At 46.4% G+C, this 24,950-nt stretch overlaps 1 protein-coding gene across 11 annotated transcripts in view; it reads left to right on the forward strand.

The window, feature by feature from the left end:
* Nucleotides 1-24,950, forward strand: part of R3HDM2 (R3H domain containing 2) — a 61,447-nt gene that overhangs the window by 11,166 nt on the left and 25,331 nt on the right. For 5 of the 11 annotated variants that reach the window (XR_014230419.1, XM_082332537.1, XM_082332541.1 and 2 more), the window contains exons 3-4: nucleotides 927-981; nucleotides 23,703-23,901. Coding sequence is in view for 10 of the 11 variants with exons in the window: in XM_082332537.1 (XP_082188663.1) it covers nucleotides 927-981; nucleotides 23,703-23,901 (254 nt within the window). In the remaining variant the exon portion in view is untranslated. Of the gene's footprint in view, nucleotides 1-926; nucleotides 982-3,516; nucleotides 3,535-15,916; nucleotides 15,991-16,962; nucleotides 17,120-23,702; nucleotides 23,902-24,950 lie in introns of those variants that run through there. The other 6 variants (XM_082332538.1, XM_082332543.1, XM_082332545.1 and 3 more) reach the window with 5 other exon arrangements.

Below are 24,950 nucleotides of genomic sequence, written 5' to 3' on the forward strand. Positions count from 1 at the left end.
GTGGCCAGAGCTGCTCGGAGAAGCGTTGGGACATAGAACAAGGAACATGGCAAAGTTCAGGGAGACCTTCCCTGTCAGTGCCACAGTAGGGGCTAATAATAAAGCTGTTTTCGTCCTACCCCCCTGTCCCATCCCATCCCTGCCCATGACTGTACAGTGAGGGATTTAGAAGGGGGGGTTGCAGCACTAATACAATAATCCTTTCTACCCCACTGTGAGTAGGTGCATGTAATCCCTGTTTTACAGGTGGATGATCTGAAGAACAGGGAGAAGAAATTATCTGGCTGAGATAGCATCAAAAGGCAGAGCTGAGCTAGGGTAAGAACTCGGGAGTCCTGCACTTTCCTGGCCCATAGGCCGGTGCCCGGCTGTGAACGGGTAGGAGGGTTTATAACTCAAAGTTCTAAGTTGTGCTGCTGAAGTCCTGATTCCATGGGACAGTTTTTTTTCATTTGCTGAGTGGCCCTCTGTATCAGTTAGTTTTGATAGGAGCTAGTGGTTCTGAAAAAAAGGCTGAGGATGCCTGAAGGAAGGATTTGTTCTGGAGGCCAGCACAGAAAGTGTCTCTGAGAAACATATTTTTTTAAGTGATGTGACAGCATGAGTATGGGAGCAAACAGTACAATCTGCAAGAAAGCCCTATGTTTCTTGTGGCTATTGGGCAGGAGGTGAACTGCAGCAATTGTATACCTTAAGGTTTTTGCTGGACGTATGATTAATCCATTCACACAATGGAGCAATTTAATAAAACCATGCATAGATTTCTCTCTCTCTTTATTTCTCCTTTTTTTTTTTTTTTTAAAGAGCTGGAGGTGACATTTGAAAGGATAGTGGGATGTAGTTGAGGACCAGAGTTAGTTTCCCTCCCCCTTGAAATATGTCACAGTCTCCTCCATCTTTTTTTTAACCTTCTCTTGGTTTCTGAGTCCTAGTAAACCCAGCTGGAAGACAACACGACCTACTTCCCGGATTGAAGCAAAGGTGAGGTGTGCTTCTGCAGAGCCATTTTTCTGTCTGAGTGTGGGCAGCAGCAAGAGGAAGGGCTGATGATTTCCCGCCTGTCTGTCAGTGCTGGGATTCCCCTGCATGTGTGTTGTCAATGAGGCGCATGCGGATTTATGACTTTGTATAAAGCCCAGTTTCGTTATGTATTGGGAGTGCAGGCTGTCTTTGTGTACTGCAGGCTGAGTCACTGCTGCCTCCCAGTGAATTTCAGTGATGATTATTGAGTGTGGGCAGGTGCAGCCTACTCTTTATAGCAGCTCACTTGTATTTTTTTTTTTAATGGAGTTTTAAAATTTTTATGTTGCTTTGACATCCTTTTCTTTGAGACACTAATTTCTCCTGAGCTGAGTTTAGACACAAGAGCCATTTTATTACAGAAGGTGTTTGCTGTATCTCAGAAACTGACCTCTTTTAGGAGGCTTTAGGCATACTGTCTATTAGGAAATAGGATCCTGTCCTGCCTGCCTCCCCATGTCCAAAACAAGATGAACAGGTGCTTTGAGCCCAATCCTTCTCTTGTGATTTGACCTTGGGGAGGAAAGGGAAGAGCATGGACAGAAAAGAGAATGAAGATCCAGAACACGAGGAGAATATAGAGAGGTGCTTGTGTTCTGCCCCCACAACTGGGTGCAGTTGCTCCAACCTCAAAGCTGCTTTCTCCCTTTAAAATTACAATAGCCCAAAAGCAGGGGGGCTGCCCTTCCCCATGTCTCTCCCCCAGATCAGTTTCAAACTGAGGCTGGGACTGAGATTGTTTGGCTTCATTTAAACAGGGACATGGGGTTTACAGAAGCAGTCTACCTCGTTGGCACTGGCTGGATGTACATGAAATGCTCTGTGTTGGATGCATTTCAGACATGGTCTCGCCAGTGCATAGCTCCCCAAAACTAAGTGGTACTGGCAAAAATCTCAGCTTTCACAATTGTGATGCATCTGTGGGATTTTAGCAGCCTAAGCAGTGTGGCTTTGCTGTGCTGGTACAGTGAAAGCAATTCTGCCCTCTTGCCTGATGCTGTGTTTGTATTGGTACAAACGTGCTTCATCTGATAGAGCTGCTGCTTCTGCTTGGATAATGAAACCTCTGGCCTATAACTGACTCTATGCTGAGGGTTGTACCAACATAATTATATGAATATATGAACTGTTCAGTGAGCAGCAGAACTGGTGAGCCTGGCTTGTTAATGATCAATGTCTTGTGGATGGATTCTGTGCTGAGGATTGATCTCGTGATTCTGTCTTGCCACTAGTGGGAGCATCAATAGGTTCTCTTTTCAGAAGGCTTTTTTGAGGTTTTAAATGTTCTGTCAGAGTACCCTCGCAGTGGCTGCTGTGTTGAAATGTTAGTTGGACAAGTAAGAGATGCACACAAATTAGGTCAGCACAATTGTATAAGCCTTGATTATTAAAAAAAAAAAAAAAATTTTATTCTCCCTTGCTGCCTTTCCACTCCCCCCCAAAGTATCCTGATAACAGCATGTCCCTAGCTGAGCATGTCCCTGTCAACCTTGGCTGAGGAGCCTTCGATAAAGGCATAGCATGTGCCTGGAGTTAAAAACTTCCCTGAACTGAAACCTATAGCACTGCCATGCCCTCTGCCTCAGTAAGCCACAGTCTGTTTCTTAAGCTTACTCGCTATGATAATTTTAGGTTTGTATCCAATGGACTAGTAAATTGCAGAGCGATTTTTGGAGAGGAAGCATCTTTGTAACAACTTGTTTGGGAATAGCGTGGTTATGTATTGCAGAGAGAAACCCTTGAGCAATATTGGTGGCTAAAAGTAATCCAGGAAAGTTCTCCATCGGGGGTGCAGGAGGGGGGTTGGGAGGACAAGTGGCTGCTTGCTGTGACCTCGAGCGAGCAATGCTCTAACCTGGGACTGAGACATACATGGCTTTTTAACATGTGAAAGTCCATTGTACATGGGATTGACTTCAGGTGCCCATTATGAGCTTTTCAATATTTTAAATGTACAAAACTTTGAAATTAGAAATTTTGAGGCTGTTGTTAGATTTATTCTTTTCATAACTGCAGAATTACTAGGTTCCAAGACAGTGGTTGGACTACTTTCATTACATCTTCCCATAGTACTGTAAAGTAACATTACATGCTTTCCAGAAATAGCAACTGGCTGTAAGACAGCATCACCCACTCCGTGGATAACTCACGGCCACTCGGTGCCAGGCATGCAAGTTCTGTTTACTCAACAGTGTCCGGTAACAGGCTGACACCAGCCAGTGTGTGACCCCTGCTTGTAGAACATGTAAATAGGGCCGTGAAAGCCTCAACTTCGAGGCAAGGCCGGGAAAATCCTAAAATTAGACCTAATGTGGCAGTTGTGTGTTTGCTTTGTAAATGCAGGTGCATGTTCTGCAGCGACACTGGTTCTTCCTGGCTGCCTGCAGCTGAAGTAGGCAGGAGGCTTTGCAGGATGCCCAGCTGAGAGGATTCCTCTTCTCAGCTCCCTCAGATGGAGGCCTCCTCATGGAGAAGCTGGTTGATTGAAGCATGGGCTTTTCAGCTATAGCACAAGTTTGTGTTTCTTTTTCTTCTCCCTTTAAAGCCTCTTTTCAGCATCTTCTGAGCAGCAGTTCACATTTTGGGTTAAACATGTAGTTAAAACTACGTTAGTAGTCGAGTAAGGTAACAAGACCACATGAGAATGCAGGAAGGCAACGTACTCGGTTTTAGGCAAGATTTGCATTAAAATTGCCCTTCAGAGAAGCAGCCGATGTTGCCTTGCAGTGCTCCAGTGATTAAGACTGAGTAACACAGTTTTGTTCACCTTCGCTCAAATTTAGGGCAAAATACATTTTTGGGAGATCTTGGCTGAAACCCAAGGAGCCACTTGTTTATGATTTTCTCTTTAAGACTGAGGTTCCTTACAAGTAGGCATCAGGTCTGTCTGTTGAACTTCCTTTCAGTGGCCTTTTACTTTCTTTTTTTTTTTTTTTTTTTTTTTTGGCTTTTATTCCCTCACGTCTTCAATAATTTATGGAAAGCTTCTTCTGTGTATAGATTTTTGAGGTTTTTAATGAACTGTACATGTATTTTATTTTATTTTTCCTTATCAAAAATTTACTCTGTATTTTCTTATTAGCAGCAGTTTCCTGTCTTACAAGTACTTGGGAAACTGGTATCACTCTTCTTCAAAAGGAAGCAGGGAGAGATTGGTGTCTTTCTGGTGTTATTTTTTGAAACTGCAAGGAGGGGAAAAAGCAGCCATCTGTCAAAGTATTTTTCACAGGTTCTGCAAAACCTGGAAAGACCATCTTTGTCTTTAGAGCAGCCCAATGGCAAACTGGGATAAAGGGGCTGTATCTGTGACCAAGGCTTCTTCGTAATTAATAGTAAATGTGAAATGTGTTAGGCTATACATCTGAAAGGAGGAACTCTTGGATCTGATAATGACCTTTCTAATCGCAATTACATCACTTCTGCTGTGTCCTAATTTCCACCACGAAAATACAGGTGACACCTACATTGCAGACTTGTTCAGACAGTTGAATATTTTAAGTTAGCACTAAGTTTGTTTGTGTCTTTTTTTTTTTTAACATGCAGTTATTAACGCAGGAAAAGCAATGGAATCCAGAGAGAACAGTTTTCTGAGCTCTTTGTGGTTGTTGCCTAACAGGGTGCCGATGCTTGTACAGTATATTTATATATTTTTGTATATTACATCTGTTTTTGTGGGATATAAATGTTGGGACAGTTGGCTAGCAATTGATATTACGAATGATGAGTGGAAGTGTCTAAGGTAGCTGGATTTAGAAGAAAACAGCTGAATAGAGAAAAAAGCTCTAATTTTCCCATTACAAACAGTTGGCGCTTGTTTCACCTTCACACACACACACACAACCCCCCCCCAGTAGAATACAGATTGTACCAAAGAAGTCCTCAAAGCTCAGCCTCCATTATCTGAGCCTTACGTGTGCTCCCTGCCGGAGCAGGACACACAGGTAATGGACTATACCTGACCCTGGACACCAGGCAGCTGGTGCCCATACTGCTGCAGAGTCATGGCCACACTTGCAGGGAGGGTGGGCAGGTACACGCTTGCTGTGCATACTCCCACCCATATACTTCCTGCAAGCTCTTCAGCATGGAGGCTGTTTCTTTTTTTTTGGGTATATGCCTTCCTGCAGGGCTCTGATCCAGAAGGGGTAGCCCTGGTTGCTGTTGCCGTGTTAATAATAATAATTGGTTTGCATTCCCAATTTAAAGGGCAAGCAAATAAACATCTGCTAGGATCAATACATAAAGCTAGGTTGCTGCAGCATCCATGAGCTGCCCAGTTTGTTGACACACATGCTTTAGTTCATGCCACCTCTCTCTACTTTTCTCTCCTTCCCCTCCATTCCTCTGGCATCAGCGCATGTTCTATTTTTAAACCGTGCTGTGCTCTGTATTGCGGCATTTCTCTTCCTGAATTATTTATCAGTGTTTGGAGCTGAATGGAGTGTGCTACGTTTTTTCCACTGCTCATTACTGCCCACGTGTCTGTCTTGAGCCACTGACAGATTTGGTTCATGTCAAATCACACTAGCCTCAGCTTGGAGAGGGGCTGGAGGGGATGATGGGGCTTGGTCGCAGCCCGTGCCAGTGCAGGATCATTCAGATCTGTGTGTGTTTAATACTCTCCTTGCTAGGACAGACAGGGAGGGGGTGGTTGCCATGATAACACATCCTCAGCTGAGCCAGATTTGAATGGAAGGTCCCTTCTTAAAAGAGAAAATAAAATAAAAATTCTTTTTTACTGCCTGGAGACTGGCTTCAGCTAGGAAAAAGACACCTCCATGCACGTGTGTGTGTGCACACACGTGCAGAGGAGAAGACAGCGTCAGAGACTGTAGGTGTGGCTGAGGTTGACTCAAAGCTCCTTGGTTGGGGGGGGGTGTTTAATTTTTACTTAGTAGAAAATAGTAATTTCTTTTAAATTTAAAACCCTTCTCTGTTCGTCCCTGCCATGTCCAGTGCAGGCATCCTTATCCATCAGACGGCAGCACAGCCTCTAAAAGGAGCAAGAGGTTTCATCTCTGAAGGGTTTTTCCAGCTACTCACTAAACTTAATTTGCCCCTTCCCCTTTCTCCGTTGAGTGTCTCTCAGCATTTATATTTTCTCCTGCTATCCTGTTCTTTTTTTCTCCTCTTCTTCTGGCTCTCCTGTATTCTTTTGCCTTTGTCTTGTCCCTCTGAGCTGATGGATTTAGCTACTCTGCATCCCTGCTGCTTCTGGACTTTCATCGTAATGGAGCTGGGGAGACTGCTGTCCTTTCAGTCAAACGGGAGGAGGGAAGGGTCTGGCCGGAGGAAAGAGGTGCCCTGTCACTTTGCTGCTAGGGGAGGTGTCAGGGAGAGCAGAGGTGGCAGCTCTGCCTGCTTCCCCCTGCAGAGTCAGTCCGGAAACATTTGTAACTAGAAAATTCACTCAGTGCCACATTCAGCTCCCACATTGGGAATGTCTTACTGGCATGGAGCAAGTGTGTACTTTCCTGTGTGCTGACTGATTAGTGACATGACGTTTACTATGCCTTTATGTCCTTGGCATAAAGTGGGGGGAGGGCTGAAAGGGGGTAGAATTTAGAGGGTGAGGTGGTCCCACTAACAGTTGAGCAAGGGACTGGGCAGTGCATGTTTTTAAATGCCAAAGTGCAGTAGATGCAGCTTGCTATGAGCACTATGGCTTTGAGCAGCCAAAAAGTGCAACGTCCTGCGGTGTGCTGTGAAAATGCAGTTGTGATTACTGCTAAGCTAAAAGCTTAAGTCCAATGAAACCCAAATCTAGGGCAGTGTGCTTTTTTTCTGCTAGGCCCTGAAGAGAAGTACTAATTCTGCCTTACAATCTAATTTCTGAATTCTTTTCTCTTAGGCCAAGTAAGTGTCTTCAAGGGTTCTCGTATAATTTCTCTTAATTTCAGGAGCCCCACCCCTGTCCTCACATTGGTTTTAGGTCCTGGGTGTGTAAAGAGTAGCCAGTGCCTTTATTTTGTGTGTGCTCATGCAGCACTTGGAGTGACACTGATTCCCAGCAGCAGGGTGAGCTGAGGACAGGGTGGGCCAGGGCTTGACTCTTGGATCTTGCTTCTTTGGGCATAAGCCAAATTTGTCTCTTTTCTGGTAGTAGAAGCCATTCAGACAGAGTTCTTGATGGCCTTGGGTTTCTCTGTCCTCCTCAGAATGTCATCCTCCTCATGACTCTCTGACTTATGACTTTTGAGAGTGGAGTCTCTACTGTGCAGGTACTTTCCCCACCCCACCCCCCCCTTCAATCGACCCCTTGTTCCTTTATTGTGGCCTCTTCTGAGGAGACCTTCGGCCTGATAAGAAAAACATGCTGGTTGTAGGCCTTATGTGGAAACATCTTTCAGGTGGTCAGGGTCTCTATGAGGAATCCTGGCTGTTTTCCCTCTCTTCCATTTGTGTGCCCCATGGAAAAGGATGAGTAAGACCAGAACATCCTTCCTTCAGCTCCAACTGTGGGGATTCTGCTGGTTTCCTGCTTCCAGCTTTTCCATGGGTGCCTGCTCTGGTTCTGGATGTTCATGGAGTTGTTTTCATGGGACCTGCTAGAGTAGGTAGCTCCCAGCAGCAATGTGCTGCGGTTCTCATCCTTCCCACTTCCTGACTCCAAACACAAAGAAGTCTTTCTACGGCCCACACTCCTACAGAACAAAACAAAGCAAGCCTGTGGCCTGGAGGACTTATGGAAGATCTTTGACTTGCCATGTGTGGTGGTTATTATAGTGTCTGCCTAAGAGCATTCCCTGTCCAAGCTGATCCCTTAGCTCAGGTGCTTGGTGGATATCTGGCAGCACTCTGAAGTTGAGTCACATTAGGCAGCCAGCTCTCTGAATCTCTTCTGCAGTCTGCATGCTCATTATGTCCTTGGAAGTGTATGCTGTCTGGAGAGTGTGTTTCTTCCTATGCACTTTAGTAATTAATGATAGCTTGCAGCCTGCTGCTGGATGCAATGAGCAAGGTCAGTTCTGACCCGAAGAACAGTCCGTGATATAGTTCTCTAGCTGCTTGAGGATTGCTTTCTCTCCCTTATCCCCATGGTGCTGTGGTGGCTGAGGCTGGCAGAAGCGAGAGTGCTGGTGTTTGACTTGCCTGCAAGGAGGAGTCTGTCCCAGGCTCTTTTGTTTGGGTTTTTTTCCCCAAACAGAAGTTTTCTCTCTGAAGAGAGGCAGTTTTCTGGTCTGGGTGGGTAAATGAATGCATTTAAGTCCATTGGTAATGCTCTTCTCCCTTTTCAGCTGCTGTGTGTGTGTGATGCAGGCTGCCTGGTACATGGCTGTCACATGGGGGAGCCCAGTCCTGGGCTCATGGTGGGGGTTTGCACCAGTGCCATCCCACTAGTTTGGTGTCACAATTGTGACTTCCCCCCCCTTCGGATGGGATTATATCCACTTAACCTAATTGACATGTCTTCTCTCAACAGAAGCTGGGCTGGGCAAATTAGAGCCTAGGCTCATTTGATACATGTCTGCCAGAGAGGCAGGGAACATGTCTTGTTGCTTTTTGCTTTGTTTGCTCTGCGATATTACTGTGTTAGGCATAGGCAGCTTCCCTGCAAGCTGGGAGCACAGACAATACCTGGAGTTGCTGCATCTTTTCTGTGCCCCGCTTTCACTGACCTAGTTTCATCGTGTGCTTGCACGCACACACACATGCGATACCTCAGCAAATGGCTCTCAGGTGTGAAAGGCGGGAGCCCTCTCTGCAGGGCTTTGTCCAGGCTGCTGGTGGGACTGACTCACTCTTCCTTCTCCTCCTCCTCCTCCTCCTCCCCCCACCCAGGATTTACTGTCTCTCCATCTAAGGAGAAAGACGCAGCTTAGGAAATCCTCTCGCTCACACGTGCTTCATGAAGATGAAATGCTGCCGACTCATAGTGATAAAGAGCAGTGGTTTTTGAAAGAGCTGGACAAGCCTGCAGGAGGCTGCATCTGTGCTGTCTAGTGTAGGTGCTTGTGTCCTACGGCTGGAAGGATTTCTCACTCAGAAATCTGTCCTTGCTGAGCAATATGCCAGGCATCTAAGTGCTAGAGATCAGGTTTGCAGGCTCAGGTTATGGAGCTTCTTTTCTTTCTGTTTTAATGTTGATGTTAAGAACTGATGGTGGGGTTTCAACAGAGGGTCCTAGGCTGATTGTATGTTCTTGCTTGCTTAACATGCTCTGCCAGTTGGGCGTCTTTTGAAAACAGAAAGACCCAGTAGAAAGGAAGAACAGCATCCAAAGTGCCCTCCTTGTATAATATTAATCTTGCCACTGCAGGGCTCCAGAGTAGAGTGTGCCAGCAACTGCCCTTAATGATCCTGAGTTGAAATGCAGCAGACCACAGATGCTCCGTAGCAAAACAAAGCTCTGCTAGTTTCACTAGGTTTTGTGGAGATTTTAAGGCTCTGTCTATGTGGAGCAATAGATCCTTGGCCCGGGCGAGTCATGCTGGAGCGCTGCTCCTGGACCTGAACTCCTCTGTCCCTTTCTGTTGTTTCTTCATTTGCAAAATAGCTGCCAGAGCTTCTTCAGGGTTTGAAACTCCAGGGGCCTGCCTAGGTGCTAGGTGACAGGAATAAACAAACCCAAAATAGATGAGTTAAAAAGGGGGGAAAACCCTGATGCTGAGTTGTTAACCTTATCTCTGTCTGAATCTTGCAGCTTTGCTGGGTTCAGCTGCCACAGGGAGTCACTCCGAGCACATGCTTTCTGCCAGGGAGACACGAATGTCCAGACTGACTTCCAGCTGAGCAATCCATGGAGCTCTTGCAAATGCAGTCACTTGCTTCCTCTCGGGGCTTGCGGTGAAGCAGACTGAGAAACTGTCATAGCAGAGCCCGTGAGCTCAGCTGAAGGCCCTCATCCTACAAGCTTGCACTGCTCAGACAGTAGTGACTGTTTCTCAAAGAGCTTGGGAGGTCATGGTTCAGTTTCCTTGGACGCACGCCTTCATTTTAAAAGTTCTTTGCAGAATTAGGAGGAAAGAACTTGAAGTGGCCAGAAACAGGAGGCATAAAAGGAACTTGAATCCTTTGGATCTGTCTTCCTTGCACCTTCTGATGGGGAAATCGCATATAACATCCATGAAGCCTTTGCATTCAGCCAATGTGGGGGTCAATTAATTGGGGCCTTCCGCTTGAAAACACTGGTATAGCATTGCAAGTGACTTTTGTCTTATTACCGCCTGTCTGTCTTGCCCCTCTGTCATTCCTTTCTCTCCAGTTCTCTAGCGACGGGACCCCCTTTTAAAATGTCAGTACTGCTCTGGGTAGAAGCCAGGAGCTGTTTACTGCAGCCAGGATCACAGCAGTTTCAGCAGGAGGAGAAGGAGGACAGCTGGCCAGGAACATTCACCTGCTTTCTGCATGGGCATGACAGGCTTGTTTCAGAAGTGGTTGAAGCAGGTTAAGACAGAAGTACCTGCATCCATTTAAACTTAAACCTTTCGCAGAGCAGGGCTCCTTTACAAACTTGAACCTCAGTTTGTCATGGAGCTGAAATGTATCAGGTTTCTGTTGTCTGTCTCCTTGCTTTTTAAAAGCTTTATTGGACTGTTTCTTTGGCTGTAGCAGGGGATCATTTAGAAGAAACTATATTAACTTAGCAAAAGTGGTAAAGGCAAGTCCTGAAGAGGCTTAACCAGCACAGCACTAAGCTATTTGCAGTGGATGCTATCAGTTAAAGTTGTGCATCTCAACCTTTTTGCAACTGGCTCACTTCAGCCTCCTCATCTCCTTGAGCCCAAGGCTGATCCTGCCTTCTCATCTTCATCTCCTTTCTCTTCAAAGCTTTTTGTCTTTAGACAGCTGCCCTATGAGGCCCTTGGTGCCCCTTGCTCTGCTGCCAGCTCCAGCGCCGCCAGAGCTCAGCCTGAGCAAGGAGCCTCCTCGAGACCAGCTGCTGACTGAGCTGATTGTGTTTGAAGTCAGCACTGGCCCTGCAGGAGTGCACTCTTTTCAGCTCTGGCTGCACCTTGCCTAGGATGGGCTCCTGCCCAGCAGGAACCATTGGTGCAGAAGAATGATGCCTACCTGCTGTTGATCAGCGTTTAGAGCTGTAGTCAGAAGATCCCCATAATCCAACAAGAAGCAACTTCTGAGCCTGGCGAGGGACAGGATGTGCTTGTGATCCATCACGGAGTCTGCCTGTGCCCAACGCTCAACAAGGCTGCCTTGTGCGCTTGAGAGTAAGCTTTAGTATATGGAGAGGAGACTTGATCACAGCCTGTGCGCCTGTAGAGTCGCCAGGTCTGGGATGGAAAACCCCTTTCTGGGGAAAATTTAAGCAAGTGAGCAGTTTAAAACTTCTCTAGGGCCATTTGCATTTCTTGTTTCCTGTCTTTGTCAGTATTTAATCACTAATAAATGAGCAAGAAAAAAATAACTTAATTGAAATTAAACCATTAACAAACTGACCCCTTGGAAACATGGTAACAATGATAGGAGTGAAGCAAGGCTTTCTGTAACCTACCTTGGCACGTGTAGGGCGTTCTGCAAAGCGTAGTCCATGCACTTGAATTCTTCTGCAAGATGCTGATTTTCACTGTGGTATCTCTTCTTTGCTCCTGCACTTATATTTGTGTTGCTCCAGTGCCTGGCAGGGGAAGGATGCTGTGTCTTTAAAGCCTTCTCAGGGCTGTGCGGAGGCAGTTCCATTGAAGTATTTGAATGAGAGCAGGAGGGGGGTGTGCATGTGGCTATTGGCAGAGCTCTCTATGACATCCCTCTGAACAGCTGGGCTCTGCTTTGCTTCAGAGCTGCTTGTCAGAGCAATTAGCTTGCTGTAGCAGCAGCAAAGATCGGTAGCATTTTATTCAGGGTTGAGAGCTGGCGGGGGCTTCTAAGAAGCAATATTATCTTGGCAAAATTCCTCTTGAACTGGTTGTGGCAATGAAGTCTCCGTTGAAATCGGGAAACAGATGACCTGCTGAGAGTGCAAAACCACCACAGTGAGTTTATTTTTAGAGTAAGTCTTCAATTATTTTGGGCTTGAGAAAGATTGACCAGAGACTTTTCTTTTCCTCTCCCCGTACCCCCACCGTGCAAAATACAGTATAGGTATAAATGCAAGCGAGTGTTTCAGGGATGGGGACCTGACATCATTCATCTCTGGTAAGTAAGTGACAGGATTTCTGCTGCTTGATGGGGTTAATTTAAAATGGTGCTGTACTAAAATGAATATGTGGCTCTGTGATCCCATTCCAGACTTGGGAGTGTGAGATGAGCTTTCTTCTTCCTCTTTTTGTGATGCTGGGGATGCACCTACAGGAGACAGGGGAATCCCCATTAAGCATACCGTGCTCTTCCATGTCATTAAGGAGTTCCCCGTGACAGTCTCATGGGTTCTCCTTGTGTCTTAGCTTGGTGTTTATGCTGCTTGCTCCTGGGTAGTTTCTGCTCATTTTGCAAAGACAAAATACTCCCTGCTCTTCTGCTGGGCTATACTATAAAGGATTTACTTGTTTGAAGCTGGCTAGTTGATGAGAAATGTTGACTAGTTAATTGGCTATGTGCCATATGACGTTTTCAGGTTAGCTTATGCCATTTGGTGTTCTATAGGACTATATTTGTGTTCACATATATATTATTTTAAACGTATAACTTAATTGTGTTCGGTTTTAGTGGAATCAGGAGTTTGGATTGCCTTTACCTCCTTCTCACACATGTTCCTCATCCAGTCTTGCCTAAAAAATAAGATACTGGAAATGATGCTCCCTTCCTTTGAGATTTAGTGCTAGGAGCTGGTTTTCTTGGGCTTGAGGTATTAGCCAGTTATCGTACCGCAGGATCTTTGTTCAGGTGCATTGGACCTGTTTCCTTTCCCTGCATGTCTTAAAATGCTTATTTAAACTGGAAGCATCACCTGTGGCTTGAGGATCTGCAGACAGCAGCAACAGCTGCTGCAATGAATGGTGAGCACTTCAGCAGGTGAAGGCTGAGTTCATCTTGCTGAAGGCTGTGGGAGAGTGGGAAGGGGAATACTTTACCCACTCTTCAGACTTCCCCTTCACTGTCAAGTCCAGCTTTTGCAGCTGGCAGCCAAAAGATGAAGTTGAATTTTTTCTTTTAAGCGTCACTCCCTGCTTTGTTCAATGATCAAATCAATTTCTGGATCCCACCTGGAAAACTGCCACAGTGTCTTGTATTTGCTCTATATACCCCTTGGCTACTTAGTGTGTCAAGTGGCTCAGTATCCTCTGCCAGCATGGTGAGAAGCAGGAGCATCAGCCTTGAAAACAGAAAGGGGCTTATAGGTAGCAGCCCTACTTTTTGCCTTCCTCCCAAGGAGGTTTGCCAGGAGCTGGAATGCTTTGGATCTGATTAGTAAAGTTTGAGGATCTGCTTTGCCAGCCTAGGTCAGCTCAGGAATGGTAAGCTGGACTGGAGAGTACCTTGCTCTCTCAGCCAGCTTTTTAATGTTTGTGTTTATGCTTCTGACTGGCGCAGGCACGGCACAAGAGAAGTGTGCCAGCAAGAGGATAAGAGCTATTTCTAATGTCATGCATTTTTCCTGAGCATGGTTGCCACCTCTGTATCTGCAGGTGTCTCCTACCTGATGTGGTATTTCATTATGGATGGGTTCAGGTGGAAGGAATTCTGCTTGGGGTTCTCTGAAAGAATTAGGACATCTCTCAGTGGGAACTGTGCCAGGGTTTTCCTCTGAGCCATGGAAGGGTTAACAGGAGTTCCTGTTCAATGCTGTCCTATTGCATCTTGACACTGTAGAAAGTAGGTGGATAATTCCTTGCTAGCTTTTCAGGAAACCCCTGTGGTGGACAGCCCTCATTAATTGTTGCTGGGAAACTGCTTTGACGTCACGAGAGCAGTTCCCTGGTCTTCAGATGAATACAGGAATAGCTCGTGATGGGGTAAGGAAAATCAGTGTGAAATGGAGAAGGGAGCTCTGATGTGAAGATTGTCATTTCAGATTTATCTTTTCTTTCTCCCACCGTTCTACCTAGGGACCCTCAGAGGAACTGTCCACAAAAATTTACAGTGCTATGTTTGGACTGAACATGAGCCCTTCCCAAGAACTGTTTATATTGATGGCTTCTGTGATCCTTTCACTTTTTAACTATTGGCTGGGTTTTGGTTTGTTGTGGTTGTGTTTGTTGTTTTTTTTTTTTTTTTTTTTTTTCCTCCTTCCCCAGATTTTGTAAACAAGGGGTGAGAGGGTTGGAAGATGCAGTGAGGCCAAGCGACAAAATAAAAGGAAAAGAGAACAGCATTGCTGTTTTGTTTTGTTTGTTTTTAACATCAAACAAATAATATCCCCTTAGACTAACAGAGGGGAGAGTAGAAGGACTGAAGATGGCTGCTATTGCTGTGGACTTCAGGCTAAGAGAAATTCTAAGCCTGAGACTGTTTAAACCCACTTTTTTCAGTATCATTTGAACTCTCTTTCTTTGCAAACCCTCCTGTGGTGTTTGCGCAATAGGTTCCTTTCTCCCAGCATTGTCCTGTCTGTCCGTCTCAGCTTCTGGGAGGCATGTAGGGCTGTGGGCATCTAATAACTGTAGCAGCAATTCTCTGCATCTCCTTTTCCACGCCTGCAAAATAGATGTAAGAAAAGTTTACCCATCCAGTTCAAAGCGCTTAAGAGATTTTTGTACCCAGAAGTGCCATAGAGCAGCAAAGAATGTACTAGGTCGCTGATTGAGTCTGGTGTTTCCAGCTAGGGCACTAGAGGGCTTGAAGTGCAAGTAAACTCTCTTGCAAAGAGCTAGTATCAAGGCGCCTCAGTGGTGAGATGGATGAGGCTCCACTGTCGATGTTGAGCAGGCACTGCAAACAGAACTCCATTCTGCTTTTCTTGTCAGGTCACTTGAAGATAAAAGCTATTCCAGTGCACGGTGCCGTAACAGTCAATAACAGAGGCATTATTTTAAACTGATTTCTAACGATTTGTCATGATTGCTTACTTGCATCTTCATGTGACACCTCTTTCCACACACCATTTTCTCCACTCAGTGCATATAAAAAGGAAACATGCATCAAAAGGCGAGCAGTATGCCTAGTCGGGGTGGGGAGGAGGCTTTCAGTGGGATCTAGGGATCTTTACAGTCTCTGGCTTTGGTGCTGAACTGAATTATCTTCCCCAGGAGATCCCCAGGATGCCCGAATCCAGTGATTGCCTTCTTTCTGTGTTGTCAACTTTTCACAGGAGAAATGAGATGGGAGCTCTGATCTTGCATAGCATATAGGCTGCTTTGGGAATAAAATGAAAGGACCTGAACATGCAGGCAGTCAAGCTGGATTCTCTGAACACGTCGGTCGACTCTACAGTGAAGTTTCCTGTCAGGCATATGGCAACTGTTCCTGCTGCGAGTACACCCAGTTAGCAGTTTTCATGTATAGGCAAAAAGCCCAACACATTCTTCCTTTGCCATTTTGCTGTTTTCCTTTGGTTGTGAGCCCCTGAGTCCCTCAGCTGACTTGGTGATGGGAGCTGACTGGATGGTGCAGTGGACATGGCCACCTTTGTATTCCTGGCAAATAAACAGAATCTGTGTTACTTCATTGACATGTCATTTCTCCCCTCTATGTTGGTTCATGTGGCAAGGATGTTTCCAAGCATTACACCTGGGGGTGGCAGGACATGCTGGGATACCCTCTTAACTGTAGTAGGGAATCCTTCCTTGGTTTGACACTTTCTCCCATTCTGAAAGATCAGGGTTCTGTTATGAATGGAAGTTATCTCCTTTGCTACTGAAATTCAGCCACCTCTGATGTGAAAGCTAGTAATTTAAGTTGCACAAAAAGAACAGTATGGCCTTTGGGGCAAGAAGTAAAGACCTGTCTCGAGTGGGAACATCTGGAATCTGGAGGGAGAAAGAAATTAATTGTTCTGCTTTTAATTTTTCTATCCTGAGGCAAGTGTAAAGGGTTCTACTGTGAGCTTTTCCTTCCACAGGAGGCCAGATCTCAACACAACAGACACCAGATTAAAAACTGCAGAATCCCCTGCAGAGCCTGTGGAGGCATTGGGTAGGTGGCTGGACACATTCATGTTTCAGACATGGTTCAACAGCATCTTCTGTTTCCTTCCCTCACAGGGAAGAATGAACACCTTTTCCACTCCTAAAAGGACTTCTGCCTTCCATGTGCTGCCTAGGCCACTGCGTTGCTTACCGTACAAGATCTGATGAAGTTTCTGTCTTAGGCCCAGATGTTCTTCTTCTGATCCTGTATGAGGGTCTTGTTCTCGTATTGATGATGAAATGAAAAACAACCATGACTTGAGTTAAAGCGATGTTTTCCTGCTTGTTTGGTGCAATGGAATTCGTGTAGTAGAACCCTCCTCCTGCCTGGAGCTCATCTGCATGGCAGGCAACTACCTCTGCTGTGTGTTCCCTTCACAACAGCTGCTCTGCCTCATGTGTTTTCATTTAAGTGGTGCTTTTTGTTTTATCTTCTGCTGAAATACTAATTTTCAGTGCAAACTACTCCATTGTGTCTAGGCAAGATGTGTTGTTTTAATAACAACTCTCAGACTGCAGTAATGTAGTTGTTTACCCATCCCCAGGGTGATGTGGTCCCAAAGGCTTTGGCAAGGGAAGCCCTGCTGCGTTCTTATTGCTTCCATGCCTGCCTAGGGACTGTGGTGCTGCCTGTTATTGTGATGAACTAAGATCCCTAGATAGAGCAGGTAATTCACAAAGGTGAGGGAAGTGAACCTGCCCTGGGGAGGTGGCAACCTGCTCATGAGAATGCCATTTGTCAAATATGCAATGAGTCTTCAGCGTCGACACGTCCTTCCTGAGGCAGTGCTGGAAAGGCCCTGGTACTAGAGTGTGTCCTGCTTACTGCCTTCCAAGGGGCCAGACTCAGCTGTGAGAGCAGCATTCTGGATAGAAACCCTGAGCTGCATCCAGGTGGAAATGGCAGGCTATTAAAGTTTGGCTTTTCGAAGCCCATGGGCAAAGCATGCTGTATCTTTTTGATTCTCTTTTTCCTCAGATGCCAATGCACCTTTATTGTTCTGGCACGTTTGATTCCTCTGTCTCACATGAAGATGATTTTGGCAGTCCTGACGCCAGTTGTGTCACACTCTTGGAGTACAGTAACAGCAAGTTGACGCCTATCCTGATTTTAGTGCTTGCATTGATTGAGGGAGGTAACAAAATAACTGATTTCCCCCCCCCCCCCCGCCCCGAAATTATTTTGTGGTTTGAGATGTTCTACACAATGAAACCCATGCATGTACCACATAACTGAGAACTACTGCCATGGTGATAATTCAGATGTTTCCCGTAACACACCTTCTGGCTATTGTGCCATTTAACAGGGCTGACTGCACCTGTACTAGTGAACAGCCTTTTTAAAGGTATTTGAAATGAAGAAGAGCTCTAGGATTATATCTCTTCTCCAGGCTCCAGTTCTTACATTCAGCCAGAGATGCAGAGACGAGCCATGGCCACCACAGCTAGGCTGTTGCAGACACTGACCTCTTCCCAGGGCCTGATAGCCCCGGAGCTTAAGCCCCTCAAAACCAAGTGGGCAGTGGCTCTGCTGAGGTGCAGAGATGGGTCCTTCTGAAGGGATTCTCTTGTAGCAGCCTGGCCTTACAGCCCAGATGTTACGTGAACAGCCAGGAGAGCCGTTAGCACCTTAAGCTGCTGCAGCCATTTACTCAGCAAATGTGAAGCAGAGCTTGATATGGGGGCTTTCCTCAGCTGTGGGTGAAGGCTATTTAACTGGTTAATTACCTTCCTTGGAATTATTTGGGAGGGACATGTTGGAGACCTCCTGATATTCTTCCGAATTAACTTAAAGGGCTTCCTATCTCACCTGCATTTCCTGTCTCCTTGTTCATATAAGGTTATTTCCCCCCTTTCCACCTGAAGTCAAACCCTTCCATCTGCATCATAACTTCACCTCTTTGATGTAATGTGGGGGTGGAGATTAAGATTTAAAGCAATGACTAAGCACTGGGAGCCTATGCACTGTGCAGTCAAATACATTTGGCCTCCTGGTTTTGGTTGTGTTTTTTGTTGTGGGTTTTTTTTTTTTTTTCCCTCTAGGTTTTGTAGGAACTATGGTAGTGAGGAATTAAACCCCTCTCTTCAACTGATGATAAAAAAAAAGCAACGGAGAGAATTTGGGAGAGGTTGCTTCATTGGTTGAGACAGTTGCAGCTTATGAGCGTTCCTGAGTAAATTTTCAGAGCTTTCTCACTGAACCAGGCTCTTGTTCTAGCTAGAGCTGTTACCTCTGATAGGGAGCTGTTTTCTCCAGCAGGAGGGAAAAGGAGTGTGCTTGAAAGGCTCTCTACCTGTTTATTGTCAAGCTGAGGCTGCAGACTTTTTATAGGATGCTGGGGATGCCCCAATCAGCAGTGTTGGTGCAGGCAGCTTACATTTTGCAGAGAAGGCTGGGAGCACAAATGGAGCGTAGGAGGGAGATGTTTCAGGAGCTACGTGGCCTTTGTTGGTCCTACTAGCAAAGCCTTTCCTTACAGCCTCTTGTTGCATCTGGTAGGTGTACTTTAATACAGCAAAAATTTTACCAGCTGCCGTGCGGTGGCAGAAAAGGAGAAGACAAAAGCCTCTCTGAATATCCCTTGGCGCAGAGAGGGAGCGCTGCGCTGCCTGACTTAGTAGAACCGAGGAGGCTTTAATGTCTTGAATTTGCAGCACACTCTCCACCTCACCACCTCCACTTTTTCCTGTGAAAACCTTTTCCTACAACAGACACTCTGCTCAGGAAGGGGAGCGAGGAGGGGGAATCTAAATCACCCCCCAAACTTGTCTGGTTGCTCCTAGTGATAGAGGCTGTTGCCATGGAGCTGTGATTCCGATTGGCTGACCTGCAAGCCAATGGGCAAATTGTTCGTGAGAGCATCATCATTTAACCTTGCAGGAGGTACTTACTCAGTGATATATGATGCTAATACTAAAGCCTTACACAGAGGGGTGAAGTGAAACACACAGATGCTGGGAAAAGACCACTGCTTTCCCCCTTACCTCTTACAGGCTGGCTCGATTTTAATTACCAGTTGCACCAGCAAACCTCCCTTGGACTGGGCCAGCTCTTCCTGCCCAGTCCTCCTCTCAGTGCTCAGAATTGACTTTGATCATCCATCGGAGCAACGTGGTGGGGACTGTCCTGCCCACCAGTGAATCACCAGCCTCAGGATGTTTATTTCTGAGCCCTCAGAGCACTTTAATTCTGCTTAGCATGCGATTGGATATATTTTGTTTCTAAGTATGCTTTCTTTATATTTTATAACCAGCCTGAGGATGGAGAAAGCCGCTGTTGTTATCGCTATGTCAGGGTTTCTTCTTGGCAGCGAGGCTGTGCAGCCTTCTCTGTAGTGAAAACTCTGTTCCATTAACATTGATGACCTGGGCTGAGTCTGATAAGATTTTTACTCTGCCCTGTTGAATGCCTTTTGGAGTGAGTCTCAGAAAGCAAAAAAATAAAGAATTGGTTAATAACCAAGGGAGGAGATCGAGGGGAAGTGAGTCAAGATTCTTGTCTTTGAAGCAAATCGTGAAGCCTGGTCAAGAAGGTTGTAAACATGCAAACTTGTTCCTACGGTCATGGCTTGGACAGGCACTGACGAAGTGGAGCCTGCTCACACTTGTTTCCTTTCCCCCTGGAAACTGAGAGGTAGCTTAACTCTCTTGCATGGTGAGACGAGCTACCTCAGATACCTCTATGCTATTGCAACACAGGAGCGTGCATGTAGGCTGCTACAGCCAAGCAGCCATATGTCTCCTTTGCACCCTCATTTAGCTCACAGGAGCGTGTCTGTACTCTGAGAAACAAGGCCAGGAAGAGATGGTATTTAGCAGTAGGCTTCCTGCCTTTCCCAGATTTGCTGCTGGATCCATCCTAACTGTAAATGCAGAAGTTCCTTGCTTTTATTCCCTGCCAAACCAGGACCAGCTGCTGCCTGCATTGTTATGGGTTGGCGGCTGCAAATTGCACATAGCAAGAAGGCAGCAGAGGTGGAATTCAATGTTCCCCTTCAGGATGAAGAGGAGGATGTAAATCTGTCCTGGCTACCCCTTCACCTGGCCCTTGGCCAGCATGCACAAAGTGTTCACACTGTCACTGCCTTGACTGGCCTGTTCACTTTGCCAGCCTCCAGATCCAAACCAAAAAATCAATGGCAGCTTACCCCCCTTCTGTTGCTCTGTTGTTCTCTTTTCTGACACAGATTTTGTGGCTTCCCTAATGTTGCATCTATGTAATCTTTTCATCTCCCTGGCAAGACACAGCTCAGTCCCAGCCACCCCACCAAGTCCTCTGAACTTCCACTTTCTCTGCAAGCCGCTGTCTGTCACAGCAGATCGTGTCTGCCACCCCCTCACTGCATCCCACGTCTGTCCTGGGAGAGCAGGGCTGATTCATTCATACAGAAAGGAAACCTCCTCTCGAAAGCATCACTGTTGAGAAGCACTAGCAGTGCACATATCTGCGTTGAACTTCATGTGCAGGGAAATATCCTGGAGAACTGCTGTCAGGGACGGAAGCTTTATCAGGAGGGGGCAGCCTACAAGTGTCAATTTAGTGGCTCTGAGTCGTCTTTTCTGGAAGATGAGAGGGAAAACTGATGATATTCGCCTTGTGATGCCAAAGTTACACTGCAGTATGATGAGAAAAGATCCCGTTACCCTTCTCAAATTTAATTGAGGTGCTTGGCTTGGGGGTAAAAACTTGCTATAGGGTGGCTGTTGCAAAGAGAATCAGCTGTACAAAACCTGCTCCTTTATTTTGGTGTAGAAGTTCCCCCTGGCCCAGGCCCCTGGCCTAGACACAAGGCTGGAACAGTTTCCTACAGCGTGGAACATTTTGGGGAGGGGAGAGGCAGAGTTTACCAGCTTTACTTCCTGCATAATCCAGACTCCCACTAAGGAGGCTGGTATGCAAATCAAGCAAGTGTTCCCTTTTCCTTTTCTGACCTAGTTCCTGTCGGAGGCATCGCAGCAGAGCACGACTCCCTCATGTGGGGGCTCACCACCCCATGCAGTATGCTTGCTATAAACTTGGGAGCTCGACTGCGGTTCCTGTTGGCAACTGCTGGATACCCAGCCTGCTGGGATGAAGAATAGACCCTTGCAGCTGGAGGATGGATGCCTCAGTGATTCCCAAGGGAAGCTGCTTCCTGCAGGGGTGCTCCAGGAGATGCCTGCCAATGGGACTGTCTGTGGTGCTGCACACTGTCCCAGGGGACTGTGCCAGGAAGGGGTAGGGAGCAGCAAGTGATCTGTGCAGTGCAAGGATCCGCACTGATTAGCATTCAGAATAGCAGATTGAGGTGCTCTCGCCCTCTCCTCCACCTGGCATTTGAGGCCGCGTACATGCTTGGAAATAGTTAGCGGGCAGAAGGGAGAGGTGTTTGCAAGGCTAACATCAACAGCAGACTGCTCTCCATTTCCTTTTCTGTAAAAAGTTATCGATGGCAGCTGTTTGGTTGTGGGACAACCTGCCTTGGTACAGCGGAACGATGCCGGGCTGAAGGAGCCTGGCTCAGCGCTGCAGTGGCCATGGGGACCTTGCCCAGTTATGTGTGTTCAGTATTGCCCCTCAGGTGAAAAGAAAGCCTTCTGGCCCCTCGTGTCCTCGTCTTACCGCTTTCAGGTGTGCTACGTAAGAAGTTGCTTATGGAATTAACAGTGGGTTTATTGTAGCCTTCCTGCTCCAGAATGAACACATGTCAACAGTGGCTGGGATCTTCCAGCAGTCCTCTCTAGTGAGAAATACCTTGTTTTCATACAGTGCTGGGATGTATCCGCTTGCCTATATCAATCCATAGCATCCACAGTCAATCTCCTACGGATACATGTGTCTGTCTTGAAACATACTGGTTCCTGTGCATAAATCAGACAGTGCAGCCTTATCAGCTTCATCCGTGCCAGCTTTTTTTGCTTTCCCTGCACCCTTTTTCCATGAATTTTCTGGGATCAACAGGGGTATTTCCCACACAATCTCAAGGTGCTGCTTACTCATAAAGGCCTTGAGTTAAGTAACTTTTTCCTTTCCTGGTTCTCCCATCTGTGACTCTGAACTGACAGCAGTGAGTCTTATTGCTGGGGGAAAGCTCATCGTGAGTCTAGAATAGGCGATGATAGGTGTGAAGGAAAGCTAAGGTGACCATAGCTTCCTCCTTTTGTCAGTAAGCGTCCTGTCCCATCCTCTTGCTTGGATCCAGTGCAGCGGTGGCATCTCCCAGGCACACTTGCTGCATGGTACTGTGATTTCTCTGGCAGCAGCCCTGACACAGGGGTTTGCCTGTAACACACAGTGTTTTTCATTCACAATAGGGCATCTGCCCTGGATGTCGTATCAAGTTTGTCGGAAATCCCTGTAAGAATCCATGAACTAGAACCAGTTGATTGCGCTCTCTCGCTTTCTGTATCTGGAACTGATTCCCGTAGCTGCAATAAGAGTCAAATACATGTTTTATGTTCAGCAGCCCCACAAATTAAAGGGGAATGAGGTTGAATTAGTTAATGAATATTAGCAGTTCCCGTGCAGAGCCAAGAGTCGACAAATCTCTGTGAGATCTGACTCTCTCTCAGCCGTGTTCTGCCAAAGTAATTAATAAAACAAGTTGTTAAACATCAGCTGTGTTTTCCAGTGCCCATGCCTTTTGTTTGAGCCTCTCTCAAATTTTGGCTTCCCCTTTTCTTTTTGGAAACTTGTCTCAATGGGCCTTCCTTTTCTTCTGCCTTTATCCAGCCTCCTCATTTGTCATCGGACAAACATTGGGTTCTGTGCAGGCAGTGTCTCCACAAACGTGTTTCTCAGTACCAGAATCCCTCTGCAGCCCTACAAAAGCTCGTTTAGCCCTCCCTCAAGCTCAAAGAGGCCTGCTTTGAGTTAGCTGAGAGGGCTGACAATTGGTTTGGAATTAACACTTAATTTAATGGATGGATATGTGACATGTTCATTGCTCCTGTTTAAGACTGTCAGCAGACTGAGGCACATGTTGCTGCCCTGTCTAGATTCGCTCTAATTCAGAGGTGGTCTCGGGCTCTGTGGGCTGCCTGTGTTCTTGCTAATCAAAAGGAACACAACTTTGTCAGGAAGCATTTTTTTTTTGTCTTAAGCTGTAATTTGACCGTTATTGTTTGACTCCCACTTTTCCTGAAGTATCTAACCATAGGCAGCTAGAGAGAAGATAGCAGGGGTTCCATTATTTCACAGAAATAACCAGAGCAATGTCTTGGGTACGAGGCTGTTTTCTCACTGAAGATTTGACTAATTGCAAGAAGGACTGGGCTGGTATTTGGGGAAAAATTGCAGATTTTTTTGTTGTTTGTCCTGGGGTAGAGCACACTCCTCTGGCTGCTTGAGTTTATTTCACCTGCTGAATTCCCTGTCTCTGGATGTTTGCTAGCATTAGGACTACCCTCGGTCTCTCCCTCACATCAAAGAAGTTAGAGGGCAGAATGCCTGCACTGGGGACCTCTGTATATCTCAGAGGCTTTGTTTAACCCTGCTAGTATCTCCACAGTGCTGGTGAGAATCATGGAGCTCCTGCAAGGTCCCCTTGAGCCAGGTGCTGCAAAGGGCTGCATCCAAGGGGTGGGCTGTCATTGGAGTGCTTGGTTTGGGGTCTTTGTACACAAGATCAGTTACAGGGAAGTTACAACCAATATGTGCAAGAGTTTGTGTTCCAGGTAGATAGAAACCCTCTCCACCCCCTGACTCCCTTCTACCCATTCTGTCACCTCTTCTGGCAGGTGCCCATTGCTCCGTTGTAGGGCTCTGAAGATGTCAAACAGCAACACAACACAGGAGTCTCTGGAAATAATGAAGGAGTCTGAAAAAAAGGTGGTTGAGGAATCTGTGAACAAAACCAAATATGTATCCAGGTCACCAAGCAAGGAGGAGGTGGAGAAGGATGGGGGGGAGGAGGTCAGCGTGCGCCAGGAATCTCAGGTAAGTGTGCAGACAAAGTGGGTAGTCCCTTCTACCAGCTTGCAGAGCTGGGCCCTCTCCTTATACGTGGCAAACACAAGCTAGTTGCTATCCCTTCTGAAAGGGGCCTAAGCCTGTGCTACCACCTCACAAGGGGATACCATGCTGTACAGACTCTGTTGTTCACAGGCTGCTCTCTTTCTCTTTAGCTGAATCTGTTTTGCTCAGAGTGAAATAATTTAAATAATCTTTGAGCCCAGGGGAAAATGAGACTGGTATGCTCCTGGGGGCACTTGTGCTCAGTCCCCAGGTTTTAGTCCCATGGCTGTTGCCTCCATCTTATTCCTTTCTTTGACCTAAGGATCAGTTAAGGACTTAACGTGAAGTGAAGGCATCCCAGGGAGAGCTTGGTTTCAGGAATGGTCCTTGGCCATTCCTTTGCTGCTGTTAAAAATGCCCAAATAGGAAGTGAATGTTTTGGGATTTCATTTCAGCAAGGAAAAAAAAAAATCTGTGCAAGCATCATTTGGAGGGTGCTGGGACTCATTCCTGCTACTCTTGCTCTCCTGTCACATGTGCTTTCGGCTTAGTGTTGAGCTTGAAGAGATGCCCACCCTCAACAACCTGCTGAATGCTTCTGCTTTTAAAGCTGGTAGCTGGTGCCAGATTTGTTCAACCACTGCATGGGCAGACACCAGTGTAGCTCAGAAAGAGCCTGACTTTGGTCACTTTGTAGTGTGGAATGGGGAAAGGTTTTTTTACAAGGTAGGGATAACAGACAACCTCTTAAATCAGAGCAGCAGTGTGTCTCTCTCAAGATCCACTGAGTTAGAATCCCCTTTGTGTCCCAGGAATGGTAGAAGACTTCTAGTTTTCCCACTGAGAAGTGTTACGCACCTCTACCTGTATGCCCTGTGATCCCACAGTTGTGCTGGTTCTGTCAGAAACAGAGGAACTGGGTCTAATCCACCTGAAGTTTCTTAAGCAGCTTTTGCCCGCCTGGGGCCTGACAGGACAGTTCTCCAGGTCTTCCTATTTGCACATGCTTCCATTGCCGTCAGGTGGAGATT

The sequence above is a fragment of the Platalea leucorodia genome (genome assembly GCF_965183815.1).
Source record: "Platalea leucorodia genome assembly, chromosome: 23".
Taxonomy (NCBI): domain Eukaryota; kingdom Metazoa; phylum Chordata; class Aves; order Pelecaniformes; family Threskiornithidae; genus Platalea; species Platalea leucorodia.